This window comes from Cygnus atratus, chromosome 2, assembly GCF_013377495.2.
Source record: "Cygnus atratus isolate AKBS03 ecotype Queensland, Australia chromosome 2, CAtr_DNAZoo_HiC_assembly, whole genome shotgun sequence".
In the NCBI taxonomy this organism is placed as follows: domain Eukaryota; kingdom Metazoa; phylum Chordata; class Aves; order Anseriformes; family Anatidae; genus Cygnus; species Cygnus atratus.
Window position 1 is genome coordinate 49724032 of NC_066363.1, and position 17539 is coordinate 49741570.

The 17539-nt window shown below is 39.9% G+C and overlaps 1 protein-coding gene across 1 annotated transcript in view; it reads left to right on the plus strand.

Moving 5' to 3' along the window:
• KIAA0319 (KIAA0319 ortholog) overlaps window positions 1-15527 on the plus strand; it is a 41872-nt gene extending 26345 nt beyond the window's left edge. Inside the window, exons 11-20 of the mRNA XM_035549613.2 lie at window positions 790-922; window positions 1809-1957; window positions 3867-4018; window positions 5153-5291; window positions 6539-6698; window positions 7982-8124; window positions 9408-9530; window positions 12139-12229; window positions 14424-14515; window positions 15349-15527. Of these exons, the coding sequence (XP_035405506.1) occupies window positions 790-922; window positions 1809-1957; window positions 3867-4018; window positions 5153-5291; window positions 6539-6698; window positions 7982-8124; window positions 9408-9530; window positions 12139-12229; window positions 14424-14515; window positions 15349-15527 (1361 nt within the window). The remainder of the gene's footprint in view (window positions 1-789; window positions 923-1808; window positions 1958-3866; window positions 4019-5152; window positions 5292-6538; window positions 6699-7981; window positions 8125-9407; window positions 9531-12138; window positions 12230-14423; window positions 14516-15348) is intronic.
• Window positions 15528-17539: the final 2012 nt, after the last annotated feature.

Below are 17539 nucleotides of genomic sequence, written 5' to 3' on the forward strand. Positions count from 1 at the left end.
GCGGCTTTGCAGAAAATGGCTTGGGGCTTCTGGTGAACACCAAATTAAACATGAATCAGCAGTGTGCCCTTGCCACAAAGAAGGCTAATGGCATTCTTGGCTACATTAGTAGATACGTCCAGGTAATTACCTTCTAGTCAGTTTTGGTGAGGCTGCCAGTGGAGTGAGTACTATGTCCAGGTCTGGACTCCACATGAGAGACGTGGAGCTATTTGAGAGAGTACAATGAATGGCCACAAGGGTGATGAAGGGACTGGAGCATCTCTCCTGTGAGGAAAGGCTGAGAGAGCTGGGACTGTTCAGCCTGGAGAAGAGGAGGCTCAGGGGTATCTTACCAATGTCTATAAATAACTGAAAGAAGAGTGCAAGAAGACAGAGCCATGCTCTTTTCAGTGGTGCCCAGTGACAAGATGAGAGGCAGTGGGCACAACCTGGAACACAGGAGGTGTCATCTAAACATGAGGAAGCACTTCTTTACTGTACGGGTCGGTGACGGAGCACTGCCACAGGTTGCACAGAGAGGTTGTAGAGACTCCCTCCTTGGATATCTTTGGAAGCTGTCTGGACATGGTCCTGGGCAACCTGCTTTAGGTGTCCCTGACTGAGCAGGTTGGTTGGACCAGATGACCTCCAGAGGTCCCTTCCAACCTCAACCATTTTGTGATTTACGCCTTTGAGCCGATATACAAGGCTTGTAATCTAATATTCTGTGTAAAATCTTTCCTTTGTTTGACAGTCCTTGATGGTGACTAGCTAGCAAATGTGATGCACTAAATACTATTTTTACAGAAAATAACAGTCCTCCAATAGCAGTGGCTGGCCCTGACAAGGAATTGACCTTCCCAGTAGAAAGTACAACACTGGATGGAAGCAGAAGCCAAGATGACCAAGGCATTGTCTTCTATCACTGGGAAAATATCAGGTATCTAGAGAGAGGTGACTGTCTCTGGTTTAAAAAGAAAAAAAAAGTGAAAGTGCTTGAGTTCCAGAGCCTCTTAAGCAGTTGTGTTGGGTGACGCAGTATTTGAGAACTGCTTTGAGGCTTTTCCTTCTCAGGTGGTAATAGGGTGAGAGACAAGAATTTTATGTTCAAATTGGCCTGCCTATGTTTTTCTCTGTGTCATCTTAAGTTACGAAGTTATTTTATGAAAAAGTTACATAAACTCCCATATCTCTCAATAAAGCGAGTAACAGGCTTGGATACTTTTCTGTAATGGTACTTTGGTACTTTCCTGTAATGTACTTTTTTTTTCTACTGTCAAGTGCTTTCTCAGTCACTTGTATTTGTTGAATAACAAAGTAAAATCACAATCTGTTTAGCCCGAGCTTTCATTAGTAGATGACTAAGACACTCTGAAATAATAATTGAAAATACTTTACAGAAGGTTGTAGTAAGGATCAAGCTAATTGATCCTTAATAAAAGGATGAAGGTATTAGCTTGTGCCACTGTCCTGTCCGTGGTACAGAAAGAGTTTTGGTGGCACCCTGGCCCTGTTGTAAGTGGCTGTTAGACCAACAGCATTTGCAAGCTCTTATGGAATAGTACAGCAAGGAGACTGGACTCTTGGGCTCCATTTTCTGCTTTTCTAATTACAAGGTATGTGTTGTTTGCATGTTTTCAAAGTCTTGCAAAAGACTGAATTATAAATTCTGATCTAAATTCATTGTTGTAATTCTCTTATTATCAATGCTTGTAGAAGTGGTAGAACCCCAGCATCCATAAAGACAAATGGTATGAGTGATGCCGCTTAGAGGAAAAATTAGTCTGGCTTTGCAGGATTATTTTTCATGAGATGTTTTGTTTCAGTGGGCCAAGCTTTGTACAAATGGAAAATGGTGACAAAGCAGTAGCAACTGTGACTGGTCTTCGGGTTGGCACCTATCGCTTCAGGCTGACAGTAAAAGACCAGCAGGGTTTAAGCAGTGCATCTGTGCTGTCAATTACTGTGAAGGAAGGTAAGCCTAGTTGCTGCTGCTTAGGATGTGGTAGGCAATTTGCCAGTTAATTCAATCACTGACAATGTAAAAGAAATTGCAACAGAAACAGATAATGCATTTGTTGTCATGTTTCAAGGGTGTTCAAGAAGAGTTGCCATCATTTTGTAATAAAGGAGTATTCAGATTAACTGGTAAAACTGCTTCACTTCCTGCATTTTTTTCCAAGTTAAATACGTGTAGAATTGGGTGTAATAAAAATACTCCAAAATATTTTTGACCATAGTGCTTCTAGTTCCATAAGAGGATATGTTTTAATTTTACTCTTAAAGTTAAGCTTTGATCAGAAAAGCAATTTCACTCGGTTTTAAGTCTCATCCAAGAAATGAGGTTTCATGATATGCCAATTTCTACTTTAAAACTTAACATTAAAAGACCTGTATTTATTTTGATTTTGCTAAACAGTTATGTTCCCTGCCCCCCCCCCAACCTGGTATGCAAGATGTAGAAAAGGCTGTAGGGCTGTAGGACCTATTGTGTAAGATACTGGCAGGTACTCTGACAGATTTCATATCTTTTGCCCAGTGTTAAATCCGTGAGTTTGTAAGTGATGATAACCTAATGATCTTTTAACCCAGTTTGCTCCTTTGGGAGTAATTTAGCAATCTGTATGGGCCTATGCCTCCTTTTAAAGAAGGTGGCCTGATAGATTTCCAATTTACAGAGTTAAGCTTTGTTTTGCATACCTTGTTTTCTGAGGGGAGCAACGCACTCTGACTGAAAATGTCATACCAGTGCCATTTATGAAATAATAGTAGAGTTGCATCAGAATCTTAGCTGCTGACTTTCTCTAAAACAGTACAGACTTGTTTCTTTTTCACTGTGACATCACTGAAGAACGAATGCATCTTGGAGAGGGAGCTGAACTCATTTTTACCCATGCGCATCATCGGTTGAACTGTTCAGAGTTTCAGTTAGGTCTTTAATCAGAAATACATGGCAACAGCTCTGCCTAAATTTATCTCATGGCCTCATTTTGCATTGGACTATAGCCACAGCGTATACTGATTACAGTCACAGGCTCAATATTAAAAAGAATAAGTGCTCCAGTAGCCAAGTTTAGACCCGGCTCATTAGGAAGAGGCAAGAAGATTGCCTCTGTCACAGAGAACTGTGCTGTTCTGAAGCACAGAGTTACAGCCAATGCACTGGACATCTGCCCAAAGTGGAATGATTTACATCCAACCTAATATTCAGACCAGTGAGGTATTACGTTTAGTGTCACAGCTTCGTGGTACTGTCTTACCAGTTATGTTCTACAAAAAAAGTCCAGTGATGTCTGGCTTCTGGAAAGAAAATGTTTTCATGTTTCTCTGGTGTTTTTGGCCATACTTCGAATGCATGCTCAAACTTCACTGCTTACAATGAGCAAAAAGCATTTGGGAACTGTATTTACTAGTGGATACACTTTGCTTTAATATAGACATTGTGAAAATGTAAGGGCTTTACACAAACCTCTATTAAGAACTGAGTAATGGTCTCTGAAAGAGAGAAGAGCCCAGCATGGTGATGTTATGCTAGGCTGGGCTTCTAAGGCAGATAGAAAAAATTTTGCTTGACTGAGATCTGATGTTACTGTGAGACTGTAAACAGAGTATCCCACAATGCTTTTTGTCAAAGATCTTTTTAGATGGTATTTCTTTTTGCTATTCTACTCACAGTGCAGCTCTGCTTTTGTTAAAATCTAATAATCTCAGAGCCAAATTCTGGATACTCGCTCATCATTTCCCTGTCCATTTGGCACAAGATTCTCTTGCTACTGCCTGTAATCATCAGGTAGAGAATTGCAGTGTGGGTGTATTGGCAATTGCGTGTCACATCTCACATGATTTGAAAGCAAATCCTTTTCTTCCACTATTTTCATGGCTAGAAAACAACAGTCCACCCCGGGCACATGCTGGTGGGAAGCATGTGCTGGTGCTTCCCAATAACTCTGTTACTTTGGATGGCTCAAGATCTTCCGATGACCAGGGGATTGTGTCATATTTGTGGATCCGGGATGGTCAAAGCCCAGCAGCTGGGGTAAGTTTCTTGAAGGCTTTAACTGGAGTCAAATTTTGAATTATGCATGTAGCTTCACTGCAGTAGGGCAAGCAGATAACGACTCATGAGCTGCTATGAGAGGGATAGTATCTATTTCTGGTTTGTCTTCCCAGCTCTCTCTGATGCTTTGGTTCAAGAAGCTTGGTGGTGTTTCCAGTACAGCTATTGAATATCTTAGTTAAGAGGACTGCAGCAGTCCAGATTTAGTTGGGAAAGACTTGAGACAGAAGAATAAAGTCATGACCCTTCACAACTAATCAGCAATAGTAATGACCTAGTATGTTTGAAAGCAAATAATCTGAAATGCAGGTATTCCAAAACAGGAAAGCTCTGAGAGAGCAAGAAGTGCCAATAAATACGAAGGAATTCTGTCTAGTACCAGATGAGGTGAGATAGCCAGTTTGTTATAATAAAAATGGTGTTTAGTGCTGGATGAGTAGAATCTTGCCTAGCGGATTACAGGGAATAGCCTGGACATTAGGGCAGTGGAGTCTTCTCTGGGTGTGGGCAGACAGCTGAATTACTCCTGATAAACTGAAGTTTACATATCAGCTACTAAAGCTGTGATAAGTTCTTCATTTCCCTATCCCCACAAAGCGTTGTAGGCAGCTCTTCACAGCCAGAAAGGCAGTGGCAAATTGGCAAGAACTGGGAGAGGAGAAACAGCAAAATGATAGCAACACTTAGAGAAGTAATTCATGTAAGGATATGGGGAGAACTGAAGAGGTTTAAGTTAGAGCTGGCAGAGATGATTGTTGGAAATACATAAACACCAAGGAGAGGAAATAATTTAGGATTTAGTAGGTAAGAAAGCAGAACTAAGGATTCAGAAATACTAATGTAACTGTCAGATCTTCAGGCAGATGAGTACTTGAGGATGTCAGCTGTTATATCTGAGTCGTGTGGGTTTTTTTGTGTTTTTATGAAAAAGCATTCTTACTGTGTGCAGACATCCTCATTTAACTCCCACTTGTGCTATAAACTGGGGGCACATCACATTTGTCCAAAAGCCAAAGCAAGGACCAACACTGTTATATTAGATATCTGAGTTGATAGTCACACCTGCAACTTTCTCTGAGGGTATAATCATTCTTGTACCTTTTTTTTTTTCAGGATGTGATCCGTGGCTCAGACCGTGAGGCAGTACTGCAGCTAACCAATCTGGTGGAAGGAACCTATACTTTTCACTTGAAAGTGACAGATGCCAAAGGAGATTCAGATATTGACTCTGCTACTGTTGAAGTGCGGCCTGGTATGACAATTAAAAGGTCATCGATACGTTGTGAATACCTCATCTTTGTTCTCCTTCTCACTTATTTCAGTGTTGACAAGATTCTCTCAGGTTAAAACACTAAGTCTGTCTATCTTCCTACCTCTCAGTAACCTGTGTGTGGAGAACAAGGCACATGAAGATTGTTCTCTCCCACCAATTACATCATTGCTGTACTGGAGATACGAAAATCATACTTCTTAGTTAATGTTTTCACTTGGTTACTCTGTTGCTTTTCGTTTCTTGCATTTTTTTTCTGGTCGTTAACTAGTTCAGCAGTTAGAAAGATGAGAGCTGAGCATGAAGTTTAGGTGCAAATGCTGCAATAACACATTTGATTGTTGAAAGTGTACTTGTGTTATTTTTTTCCTTTTTTATTTTGAAGGACAATAACCCCAAAGACTTTCAGTTTTTTTAAATTGGCTTTTCATGGTCTGATATTGCTCATATGTAGTCTTGTTTTCAATTGTATGTAGTCTTGTTTTCAATTGTAATCTAGACGGCTATGTGATAGAAGTATAAGTTGAGGTCTCAGGATATTAGTGTGAAGTCATGGGTCTGTCACAGAGTTCTTATTTGACTGGTTCCTGAGCAAAGATTTTATTTATTCCTCACTTTGTCGTTGAATGTAGACATGATAGTTGGTTCAGAATTCTCACTGCCTATCTGTGAAGCTTGTTTAGTTTGCAGAGCACTCTAGAAGTGCAAGTATTACTTAACAACTCTCCATTTTTTTTGAAGGGAAATATATTTGTTATTTCTGAAGCTGACCATCCTCATTTAGACTCACACAGTTTTGCATACTACCGTGTGAGTTCATCTTTGAGTCGTTTTTCTGGTTGGTAGCCAGTAGTAGATCACTAGCAGGGAATGTAAGAATTAGACTCACGTAGTGTTTACCTTAAGATGGCAGCATTTAGTGAAACAGAAGTTGTTATTCTGTGCAAAAATACAGTAATGCTGAACTGAAGTACTCACTGAAGTGCCTTTTTCCAGCTAGTAAAAGAAGGGTTGCTATCTTAGGACCTACCAGATTTATTTCAGAAGCAATGTGGAGATGTAGGCTATCTTAGTAGTTTTCTAAGAACACAAAAGGGGTGGATTGTAAGAGATGTTGGTCTTAAGCAGGAAAATACAGTATTAATAAATATTTTTGGTACAGAGCGTTGTCTTCAGTTGATAATGAAATATTTGCAAAACTCTGATAGCATATCATCTTCTCCTGTTAGATCCCAAAAGGAGTGGTCTGGTGGAGCTGATTTTGCAAGTTGGAGTGGGACAGCTGAGTGAACAGCAGAAGGACACCCTGGTGAGACAGCTGGCTGTATTACTGAATGTCTTGGATTCAGATATCAAAGTTCAGAAGATACAAGCCTACTCAGATATAAGGTACAAAGATGCACTGCTGTGCCAAGAAGATTTGTGATTTTCATTGACTGTCTCACAGCTCATATTTAGTTACAAAATAATGTAGAAAAGATTACCAGAAATGCTGTAGCTCTCAACAGTATATACTTTAAGAAGTTAATTTCTTCTTCTGTGGTAGAAGATTGATGAAGTGAGCTCTCCAAAGGCTTAGGTCTGAAATGTTTTATTTAAAAAAAAAAAAAAAAAAAACTTCCATACAGGTGATCAGTTTTTTTATTCCCTTAATTTTTTTACATTCCTTCAAAGAAAGCACATGCAGAAATTGCAGAAATTCCAGTGTCTCTGTTCCATACTGTACTATTATTTTTCCTGAATGCTGGCTGGAATAAGACAGACAGACCTTCTCATAGAGAAGCAAGTACTGTATTTCAAAATAAGTTTCCAGCTGTATCTGCTCAAACTTGTTTTATTGTACTTTTGTTCTACTGATAACAAAAATCCTTTTTCACAGAGAAAACAGCAGACTTTGTAGTATGTTGTATGCTACATGTAGTATCTTACTCAAAGCAGATGCCTGCTCTGCTAGGGTTAGAGGAGTGGAAATGGCTGTATGTAGCCAGAAGAACTTCACAGCATGATTGATTAAAAACCTGTTGACATGAGTTATCTTACTTTAAATTACTTATTGCTAACTGCTTGGTGATTTAAAATCTATTTTGTTATCTATTCACTTCTCTGGGAACCTCATAAAATTGAAAGGAAAGGGGGAAAAATAAATATAGCATGTATAGCTATAATATTTTAATCACATCTTCCAGCTATTGATTTTCAGCTTCAGATGTTGCCTGAAGCATGTGACATAGGATGAGATCAACACCACCCAATAAAATAAAATAAAAAGCTGCCACAAGTTTCTCTTGGTCCTATGTTTTTCCTCTTCTTAAATTCAGTTTTCTAAAGTTACTCTCACTGCTTCAGAGCGCTTTGTGGCAGGTTCTCGACAAGAATAGGGAAAGCAAACATTGCATATGTACTTCTCTTAAAGTGAGAGTCAGGAAGACCAAGGAGGGAATTAATTTCTTGTTGTTCTCAGTGTTCTTCTGTGAAACCAAGGAACCAGAGAACTATTGGTGCTTCTGGGTCAGAATGAAGTACAGTAGTCATGACATTTGGATGGACATGGACAGAGTTGCTGCATCTGTATCAGTGGTGATACAGAAACAAGCAAAACAAAGGCCATAAATTAAATGCCTGACAAAAGTAATCTTTGACCGTAGTCCTAACCTATGCTGTTCTCTCCGCAGCACTGCAGTTGTATTCTATGTCCAGAACGGGCATCCTTCCAAGGTGTTCAAGGCATCAGATGTCTCTCGAACTCTGCATGTGCAGCTTTTGAAAGAGAAGGCTGACTTTCTGCTTTTTAAAGTCTTGCGGGTTGACACGGCTGGTATGTTTGCCATCTGGTGTCTGGGCTTGGATTTTTCTTTCTGAAAGATGACATTGAAGACAATACTTAAAATGCATGCTCATTTGTGACAGACTGGTGCCAGTACTTGTGTTCTGTTAAAATAAATGCTTTTGCATGCTGTTAGTCTTATCAGTTCTGCATCAGGAAGTCCTGAGGAATGAGGAGAAAGGTACCCCTCTGATACCATCTTCTGTTGGAAGATGGGCAAAACCTAATGTAGCCATAATATAGAATGTTCAATGTCTGATTTGTTCAAGGCTTTTAGTGTTCAGTGATGGGCTTGTAATGTAATTTGTTTTTATCTGTCTATAGCAGGCAAAATGGTCAGGTCATCGTTGTGGTTTAACCTCGTCTTCTAATGAGGTTGTATTTGCATCACGGACAGGCCTCTGAGGTTTCTCATAATGAACTTCTTCTTTTCTCCTAAAAGAATCTTGAACTTCAAAACCTAGCCTTATATTAAACTACGCTAGTAATGTGAACCCTTTATGATCCTCAGATATTACAGATATGACTACCTCTTAGATTTAAAATTAGGAGACTGTGATCCAAATGAAAACAGAGTGAATAAACTCTAGCACTTAAATAGTCATAAGTTCTGTAATAAATTCTGGCTTTGTTCACCTGTTGAAAAGGATTTGTTTTATTGTAAATGTACTTGGATTACCAAAATGTGTAGGTATCACTTGAAAATGGTCCTTAATGTTTTCCTGACATTGCAAATCTGCTACTGTAAGTTTAATGGGGATAACTTTTTTTTTATTTATTTTATTCTAACGTGGTGCATTGATCTAACAACAGGTATTACTGTAAGCAAATAATACATAAATGTTCAGGCCTCAGTTGCTGGAATTGAGTTCTGAAATACTGAAATACACTATAGTTTATCGGTGTGATGCTTTCCTTACACTACCTGAGAATACTAATATTCTTTAGTTCTCAGGTACTTCAGAAGTTCTTACAAATATGTCATAAAGAAAGGAGGAGGTCTGAACTCTGTAACTTCAACTCATCTTTACTTCTGTTTGGAATAAGCTGATGTTGACTTGGATATAGTTTCAGTATTGTATGCATAAGATATTCTCATCTTTTCACAGCCTGCTGAACTGTGCAGCTATTTAATATGTAACATCAAAGATAAGAGATTTTAAAATATCAGAATGTTATGAACTAGGTGCTTTACCACCAATCTAGTCCTCACAGTAAGAGAACGCATGGCAAGTTGACCATTTACACAACTAATCTGTTTGCATTATTCATAGCATGTCTTTTAAAATGCTCTGGACATGGACACTGTGACCCTATAACAAAGCGCTGCATTTGCTACCAGCTGTGGATGGAAAACTTGATTCATCGTTACCTAAATGATGGCGAGAGTAATTGTGGTGAGTTTGCATGTTGTGGGATGTATTCCAAGAATCATTTGCCTTTTTGTGAGACTGTTGAATATTTGCCATCAGAATGGGGTACTTACATAGGAGGTAGATGCTGAGGAAGGGGTAGAACAGTCTCTTTATTGTTCAGCCTACAGCCTACCAAAATGATAGAATCATATAATTGTTTAGGTTGAAAAAGACCTCTAAGATCGTCAAGTTCAACCATTAAACTAGTACTACCAAGTCTTCCACTAAACCATGTTCCTAAGCACCACATCTACACATCTTTTGAATAATTCCAGGGATGGTGACTCAACCAGTTCCCTGGGCAGCTTGTTTTGATGCTTCACAACCATTTCATCCAACCTAAACTTCCCCTGGCACAACTTGAGGCCATTTCCTCATGTCCTATTGCTTCTTGCTTGGGAGAAGAGCCTGACCCCCTTCTCACTGCAGCTTCCTCTGAGGTAGTTGTAGAGCGATAAGGTCTCCCCTGAGCCTCCTTTTCTCTAGGCTAAATAACCCCAGTTTTGTCAGTAGTTCCTCATAAGGCTTGTTCTCTAGACCCTTCACCAGTTTTGTTGCCCATTTTGGACACTCAAGCAGATCAACACTCATGTCCATCTTAGTGTTGTCTGCAAATTTAGAGTCCACTCGATCCCTTCTTCCAGATCATTGATAAGGATATTAAAAGAGAACCAGCCCCCATACTGAGCGGTGGGGGACACCACTCATGACCAGTTGCCAACTGGATTTAACTGCATTCACCACAACTCCTTGGGCCCAGCCACCCAGCCAGTTTTTTTACCCAGTGAAGCGTACGCCAGTCCAAGCCGTGAGCAGCCAGTTTCTCCTGAAGAATGCTGTGGGAAACGGTGTCAAAAGCTTTGCTGAAGTCTTAAGTAGACAACATCCACAGCCTTTCCTTCATCCACTAAGTGCATCACCTTGTCACAGAAGAAGATCAGGTTAGTCAAGCAGGACCTGCCTTCCCCATGCGTACTGAGCCTTATCAACTGGTTGTCCTGTAGGTTCTGCAAGATGGCACTTTGATGTTCTGCTCCATAAGCTTCCCCAGCACCAAGGTCAGAGTGACAGGCCTGCAGTTCCCCTGGTCCTCCTTCTAGCTCTTCTTGTAGATGGGCATCACATTTGCTAGCCTCCAGTCAACTGGGACATCCCCTGCTAGTCAGGACTGTTGATAAATGACAGAAAGTGGCACTTCCACCAGCTCCCTCAGTACCCTTGGGTGGATCCCATCTGGCCCCATAGACTTTTGTGTGTCTATGTGGTGTAACAGGTCACTAACCATTTCCTCGTGGATTATGAGGGCTTCATTCTGCTCCCCATCCCTATCTACCAGCTTAGGGGTCTGGGTACCCAGAGAACAACTCATCTTACTACTAAAGACTGAGGCAAAGAAGGTGTTAAGTACCTCAGCCTTTTCCTCATCCTTTGTCACTGTTTCCCCATGCCCCCCCCCCAAATAACCTTCTGTAGAAAACAATATCTTTGGAATTATTTAACTAATGTCTTGAAATGATAAAGTCTTTATTTTATAGTAGTCTTTATTTTTAATATTTTAAATATTTTAGGAGCTTGAATTAAAAACATATCACTGTCTGAGATGTGGGCCGGGGAATTATAAAAACTGTCATTGTCAAGGGAGAGAGTTTGAGACAATTTTGGGCCAGATGGAAGGGTTGTTTGATAGTGTGTGTATTGATGAAACAAGACTATTTCCCAGGTGCAACTTAATCATGTTGGTGTTCTGTGGCATACCTAACAAATCAACTAAGCCAATTTGATATTGCATGGGAACTCTCTAATTAAAGTATTTCACAATTTTAATGTAATTAAATTGGTCTAAGTTCAAGTAAAGCTGAACTTTTAGTACTGTGCAGACTTGGAGACATTTTGCTGGGCAATGAGCGAGTCTTCAGATAGTTCTGTAGAAATTAATAGGAAATGTGCCATTTGCTACAAGCCATTAAGTAACTGTGGGGCACGTGTCTGGCTGTTAGTGATTAGTGGTTGGTAATTGCCCAAATGAAATGGGACAGTATGTTTTTAAGCGTGAGGCTGGGGCTTCCTGCAGTTCTGCCTTTAAAGCTCTGTTGTTCCATAGTGCAGTAACAACACTGAAATAGTATATGCGTGTGGGAGATTCGCATTACTGCACATCTCTCTGAATCCCTCTTAGATTTTCCAGGATTTAAAAATCTAAGCATGTAGGTAGAAGGATGTATCACTAATCAGCTTCTCTCTTATGGTGCTGCTAGAATGACTGACAGTACACTTATGCTTGCTTTAGTTAGAGAATGATGGCTGAGGTGGTTACATGACCTTCTTGGCTTCCAGCTCCTATGTAAACTTTGCATATCCTGGTATTGTAAAAGGGATGGGGTAGAGGAAAAGTTTTGAACATGAGCATTTTCAGTATGGAAACTTAAGAATATTTGAGTATTCTTCTGAGAATATATGTAGGTGCCATGTTCTGCTAAAATCCTGTTGGCACTCTCCATTGCCCAGGATCGGAGAAGTATTTAATAGAGAAGTAGTTGAAATTATCCTATCCATATTACTTTACAAAGAAATGTTGTGCTTCTTTTTTCAGAGTGGAGTATACTCTATGTGACTCTATCTGCTTTTATTTTGATTGTGGTCACAATAGGGCTTGCCTGGTTCTGCATCTGCTGCTGCAAAAGGTACATAATATGTTTCATTGTGAGGGGGTGTAAGCAACAACTGCACACAGCTGCCACATTTTAGTTGAGTCCTTAGCACTAAACCACTCAACTTCTCAGACACTTGAGGAGCTTCCTGTAGCTGTTTCTGTAAATATGTACTTTTTTGAAAAAAGGAGTATCTGTCTGAGGCTATGTGTATTCTTCTGCATTTTGAAAAATAAAAAGCCAGTGCTGGAGTATCCTTCAAATTAAGAGCTTATTTATGGAAAAATGCTGAGTGTGTACTGCACATCTTCCTGGTCTCTTACTGAGCCCTTCAGGTACTCCGTGCTAAGAAAAAAAGAGGTACATCCTGAAGGTCACTGAGATAGGAGTGTTCTGGGCCTTGCAAAGGGAGCTGCTCCCAACCTGGTGTCTGTCTTTGACAGGAAAAATGGATATGTAGGCTGTATCTGGCTGGCAGGCAAGGATAGGAGCCTTGAAAAGCTTCTTTTCTAAGCCAAGAATCTGTCTCAAAATACTTACTGATTCTTTCCTTAAACAGTTTTCCCTACCACTGTATGTCATATTTCCCTCTGCATGTCACTCCCCACATCCTGTTGTCTTTCCTAGTAAGCCATTAAGAAATTCTTTGAAGTAACAATCCTTGCAAGTGTTGTCACTAGAGTGTTTTTGCTGCTTCACAAAAAAGCACAGCAAAAGGGTATTCAGGTATTATAAAAAATGAGATGCTATCAAAATTTTTCTTGATTTTTAACTTGGTCTAGGGTGTCTTTGCAGCATGTAAGGGATGCTGTTTGAAATGCATTGGACTTGGTATACTGCTTTGCTTTTTTTATGGTTGAAGGAACAGTGCTGTTAGTAGAAAGGTTTAAATAGAATATCATATCAGCATGAGGCACAGCCTTGCAGGCTTGTGTGGATTTGATGAGAAAGGGAGTGTTTATGGAGTTCAGCTGCTTCCATGCCTTTGTCTTCACATGGCTGGTGCCAGAATGAGTGCTGAGTGATGCAGATACATGTGAAAAGAGGAGGGCAGTGTTGCACAGGACAAGATGGCAAGATATGCCCTTTGCATTGTTGAAACTACAGGAAGAAGATGCATTTTAGTCCAAAATTCGTCTGGAATTTGGGGATTTTAAAGGCTTTGATGACTTGCCAAATGAAATAATTTTTCAAAAGAATGTAGAGGAGAAGCCAGGTGGCTGGCTGTTGCTGTGATGCCAACTGAGAGGTAGCTGCTTCTCAAATATAAAAGTTACATCTGACACATCTGACCTATGGTGTCTGGGAGTGCTTTTTCAGATGTTGTCGGAGTTAAAAGTCTTGCCATGAAAAAAGGCACATGCTCCCTGCTTCCCCCCCCCCCCCAAAAAAAAAAAAAATATATATATATATATATATAAAAGAAGGAAAGGGAGGAAAATGCCTGAGGTGTGACAGCATCTTCTGGGAGGCGCCCCCCCTTTGTTTCATGCATGAATGCCCTTGCTTTTACTCTGAAATCCTTCAGTTGTTCCCTGTCCATTAAAACAAACAGCCCTGTCTGTTCCTCTAGCTCCAAATCTTTCTACAGTCAGTAAGGTAGAAAGCACAAAGGTAACTCTGGCAAACAGCTAAAACTTAAGGTAGAGATTTGCCACATCGTAGAAGTGAATGCAGAAGAAGGATTTAAATGAGGAAAGACTAGGTCAGGTTTTGGCTACAGACCAGTAGTGCTTTGTCCCTGCATATATATGAAGGAGCCAATCTCCATTTTTGACTGGTCTTTTCTGTAAATGTAATGAGACAAGCTCTACTTGAATTCTCTTAGTTTTAAAACAACCAACCAAATAAACAGCAACAAAAAAGATACCTAAACAGTTTAGGAATGAAACACTTCTTACAGAAATTCTGTTTGGAAACTAATGAGTGTGTCTATCTTGTGTCTAATTACTGTGTTGAAATTGAACAAACTGAACTCCTTTGGGTTAGGGAAGCAAGTCACTCTTTCTTCATCTCTATATATCAAACAGATCAAGTAAATGCTATCCTTTGATCCAGATTGTGCAGCTGCTTTTTACAGGTATATACTGGAGTAGCTCTTTCTGATTGGAGGTTCTTTTTGAGGCTCTGTATATGGGGCATGTAGCTATGTGTACAGTAAAGGAGAAGGAGCAGATCTATGTGTGTATGTGAAAGCTAAATATCTTTTTGGTAACTTTTTTTTTAGCAGAAAGAGGACAAAGATAAGAAAGAAAACAAAATATACCATCCTAGATAACATAGATGAGCAGGAGAGAATGGAGCTGCGACCCAAATATGGTAAGAGCTCTCTCTTTCACTTGGGGTTTATTTAAGCAGTGAATCTTTAAGCTGTGAACTCATCCACCAACCTTACAGTTAATGTTTTTAGTTGGCACTTGCAATCAAAAGGAGCCTGGAAGCTGGAGCACAACGTTGAGAATGACAGAGGCAAACATAAATGGGGAAATGGTTGGTCAAGAATCACTTCATTTCTTGCATGGGTCCTTGGGCTTAAGTAAAGCTCTGAGCTTCTTCATTAACCTTAATTTAGACCATCTAATTGTCCCACAGACTTCTTACATATAACCTCCTTTCCCCTCACACACACTTTATAGTTTGGATCTGTTTTTATTTGTGCACACAACACTTCCCTCTGGACCATAAGTGCCCTGTTAAACATTAGAGACTTCAGCTGCTCTGTTCAAATATGTTTTAATTTACCTTATTTCAGTTTTTAGCAAGAGAAATATTGGAATGCAGGGAAATAAAATCATCCTTAGAAATTGCTGTCCTAGAAAGATGTAACATTTCAGTAGAAATCATGACCTTTCATTACCAGTCACTTAAATCAGGTAGCTGGTTAAACAAGCTAATTTCCAGATTCAGGCTATTAGAATTATATTCACTTTTCAGAGCCATAAACCAGTGGGGCTACACTGAGGTCAAAAGAGTATCTGTCTGACAGTATTTTATATCGCCTAGACCAGCTTTTGACATGGGTAGTGGTACAGGCTGGACTGCAGAGAGTGTTTTCAATTATTTTTAATATCTCAGCAGAGGATATGATGATTAAGTTGTTAATAGTGGAATTTTTCTAATGAGCTTGTTTTGCCTTTGTTTTTTTTGGTTAGGTATAAAACACAGAAGTACAGAACACAACTCCAGTCTGATGGTCTCCGAATCAGAGTTTGACAGTGATCAGGACACTATCTTCAGCAGAGAAAAGATTGAAAGAGAGAATCCTAAAACCCTTTTGAATGGATCAATCAGAAATGGAGTTTCTTTCCACTACAACTCCAAAGACAGATAACTGAATGAGGGTAAAAGCACAAAACACGCTGATCCAACACATCTAAAACATGTTGGCCCACTTCTGTTTTTCCAAATCAAAAGCTTTCTAAAGTATTAGTTAATTGCAGGTGAAAGAGTAGATTTCTAGCACAGTGGTGGGGAAGGGCGGAGGAAGTATTTCATGGTCAGCTAACTCCTGTTGCCACCACAAGGAACAAGGAAAAGCACGTTTTATTTCTCGGGAGTTCCGTGCTGATGTTTGTGTGAACTTCAGAAAGATGTTTTTCTTGTATCACTGCTACAAAACTAGCCAGGGCTGTTACACCACTAACAGTGGTAATTGAGATGTGTATATATATTTGTATCGTGTGCTCCTGTCTTTTTCTCAGAGGAGCAATGGGGTTATGAAGCTGACCTAAAACAGCAAAAGCCAACATACGTAAATTCTGTTACAGCTATAGAGAGCAATATGTGACTGCAGGCTCCATCTTAATTTTCAGTTTAGATCAGGGACACAGAAGGAACATTTGTAATGTTTTTTTCCTCTCTGAATGTGCTTCGTGACTTCCTTTTCTAGGGTAGTGATCATCAGATGAAAACATCTGTTTTTAAAAGAGGTTTGCAATCTAGCAGTTGTACTGAGCTGTAAACTAATGTGACAAATCTGTGTCCTGTGGGATGCAGTGTTCTCTGTATTTACATGAAAGGTATGATGCCTGCAGGGAAGTCCAACCTTAGGTTGCTTCTGTAATGATGAAAGTACTTTTACTTTCTCTAGAGTCTGCCATGTCCACCAGCAACCAGTAGCAGAGATGCAGGGAAGACTCAGCGCCATGTGCCTTCATAAGCATTTTGAACATCCCAAACAACCTTTTCCTTAGTATTTTTAAGGAGCTGTGGACCTTTTAAGGCCAAGCCCTCAGCTGACTTTGAATCTGTTAGCCTCAGTGCTTAATTAAAGAATGTCCCAGGTGTTTGCACAGTTAAATGCTTGTGGCAAAGTACCATGTGTGGAACAGAAGTTTCAACACTTACCTTCACTGTCTTGGGTAATTATTGTGGTTTTAGCTTGAACATTAAATTGTTTTACTTTTTCCCCTGTAGTTGTTCAGTGTTTAGATATATTGGCATAAAGAGATCCCTTTAGGTATTTAGGAAAGTTAGGTGTGCTTGAGTTCTGATGTTGCTGTTCTTGTTTGCAGTCTGGATAATTTCTTTTCAATGGGTTTGTTATGCTTTAAAGCTGTTTCCCCGGCACTGTTCTTGAAATTCCATACAGAGGATCAGGCTTTTACATGTAAGCCTCATTTGTGGGGGCATCTGTGGCACTGTCAGCCTTTCCTGGGGGTTTGTTACAGACATGTTGGAGGTCTTGGGCTGAGCTGGAGAAATGATGTGTTGTGTTTGAGAAAACATTCCTCTTTGGAGCATTTCAGACAGGGTTTTGTTTGCTTGGTGAGTTTTTGTTGTTTGTTTTGTTTAATCTGATGGTGTGAAGAATCCATTAATGAAGAAGGGTAGAGCACTGTAGAGATTATGGGGAGCAGATCAGAAAGGTCAGCAGGGGACATAAACCACCTCCATCATGACGAATAACTTGGTAGAGAATTCTGGGGCTTTCTCAATCTTACATAGAATTCTGACACAAAAGAATGGCTGGATTGAACACCGTGACTTTTGTGTCTCTTGGTAATGGAGTCTGGCAAAAGTCAGAAGAACTGACTAGGTTGGAAGGAATTAGTAATCAAAAATGGCAACAATGTGGCATGCTCATGATTTGCATCCTCCCTGGTTTCATACCTTTGATTCTCTTGCAGCAGATGTCTGTGAAGTTATTAGTAGCACACTGAGGAGTGTTTATCCTGTGCCCAGCCCTGCGTTTCTGTGGAGAGCTGCATGTGGCCTTCATAGTCATAGTGGTGGGAGAGGCTGTGAAGAGCTGAAAAGGGTTGATGCAAGTGTTTTCCATGTTTTTCTTTTGTCCTCCAGCAAGATGTGATATAAATGGTCTGATTTGCTTTCTTTAAAAGC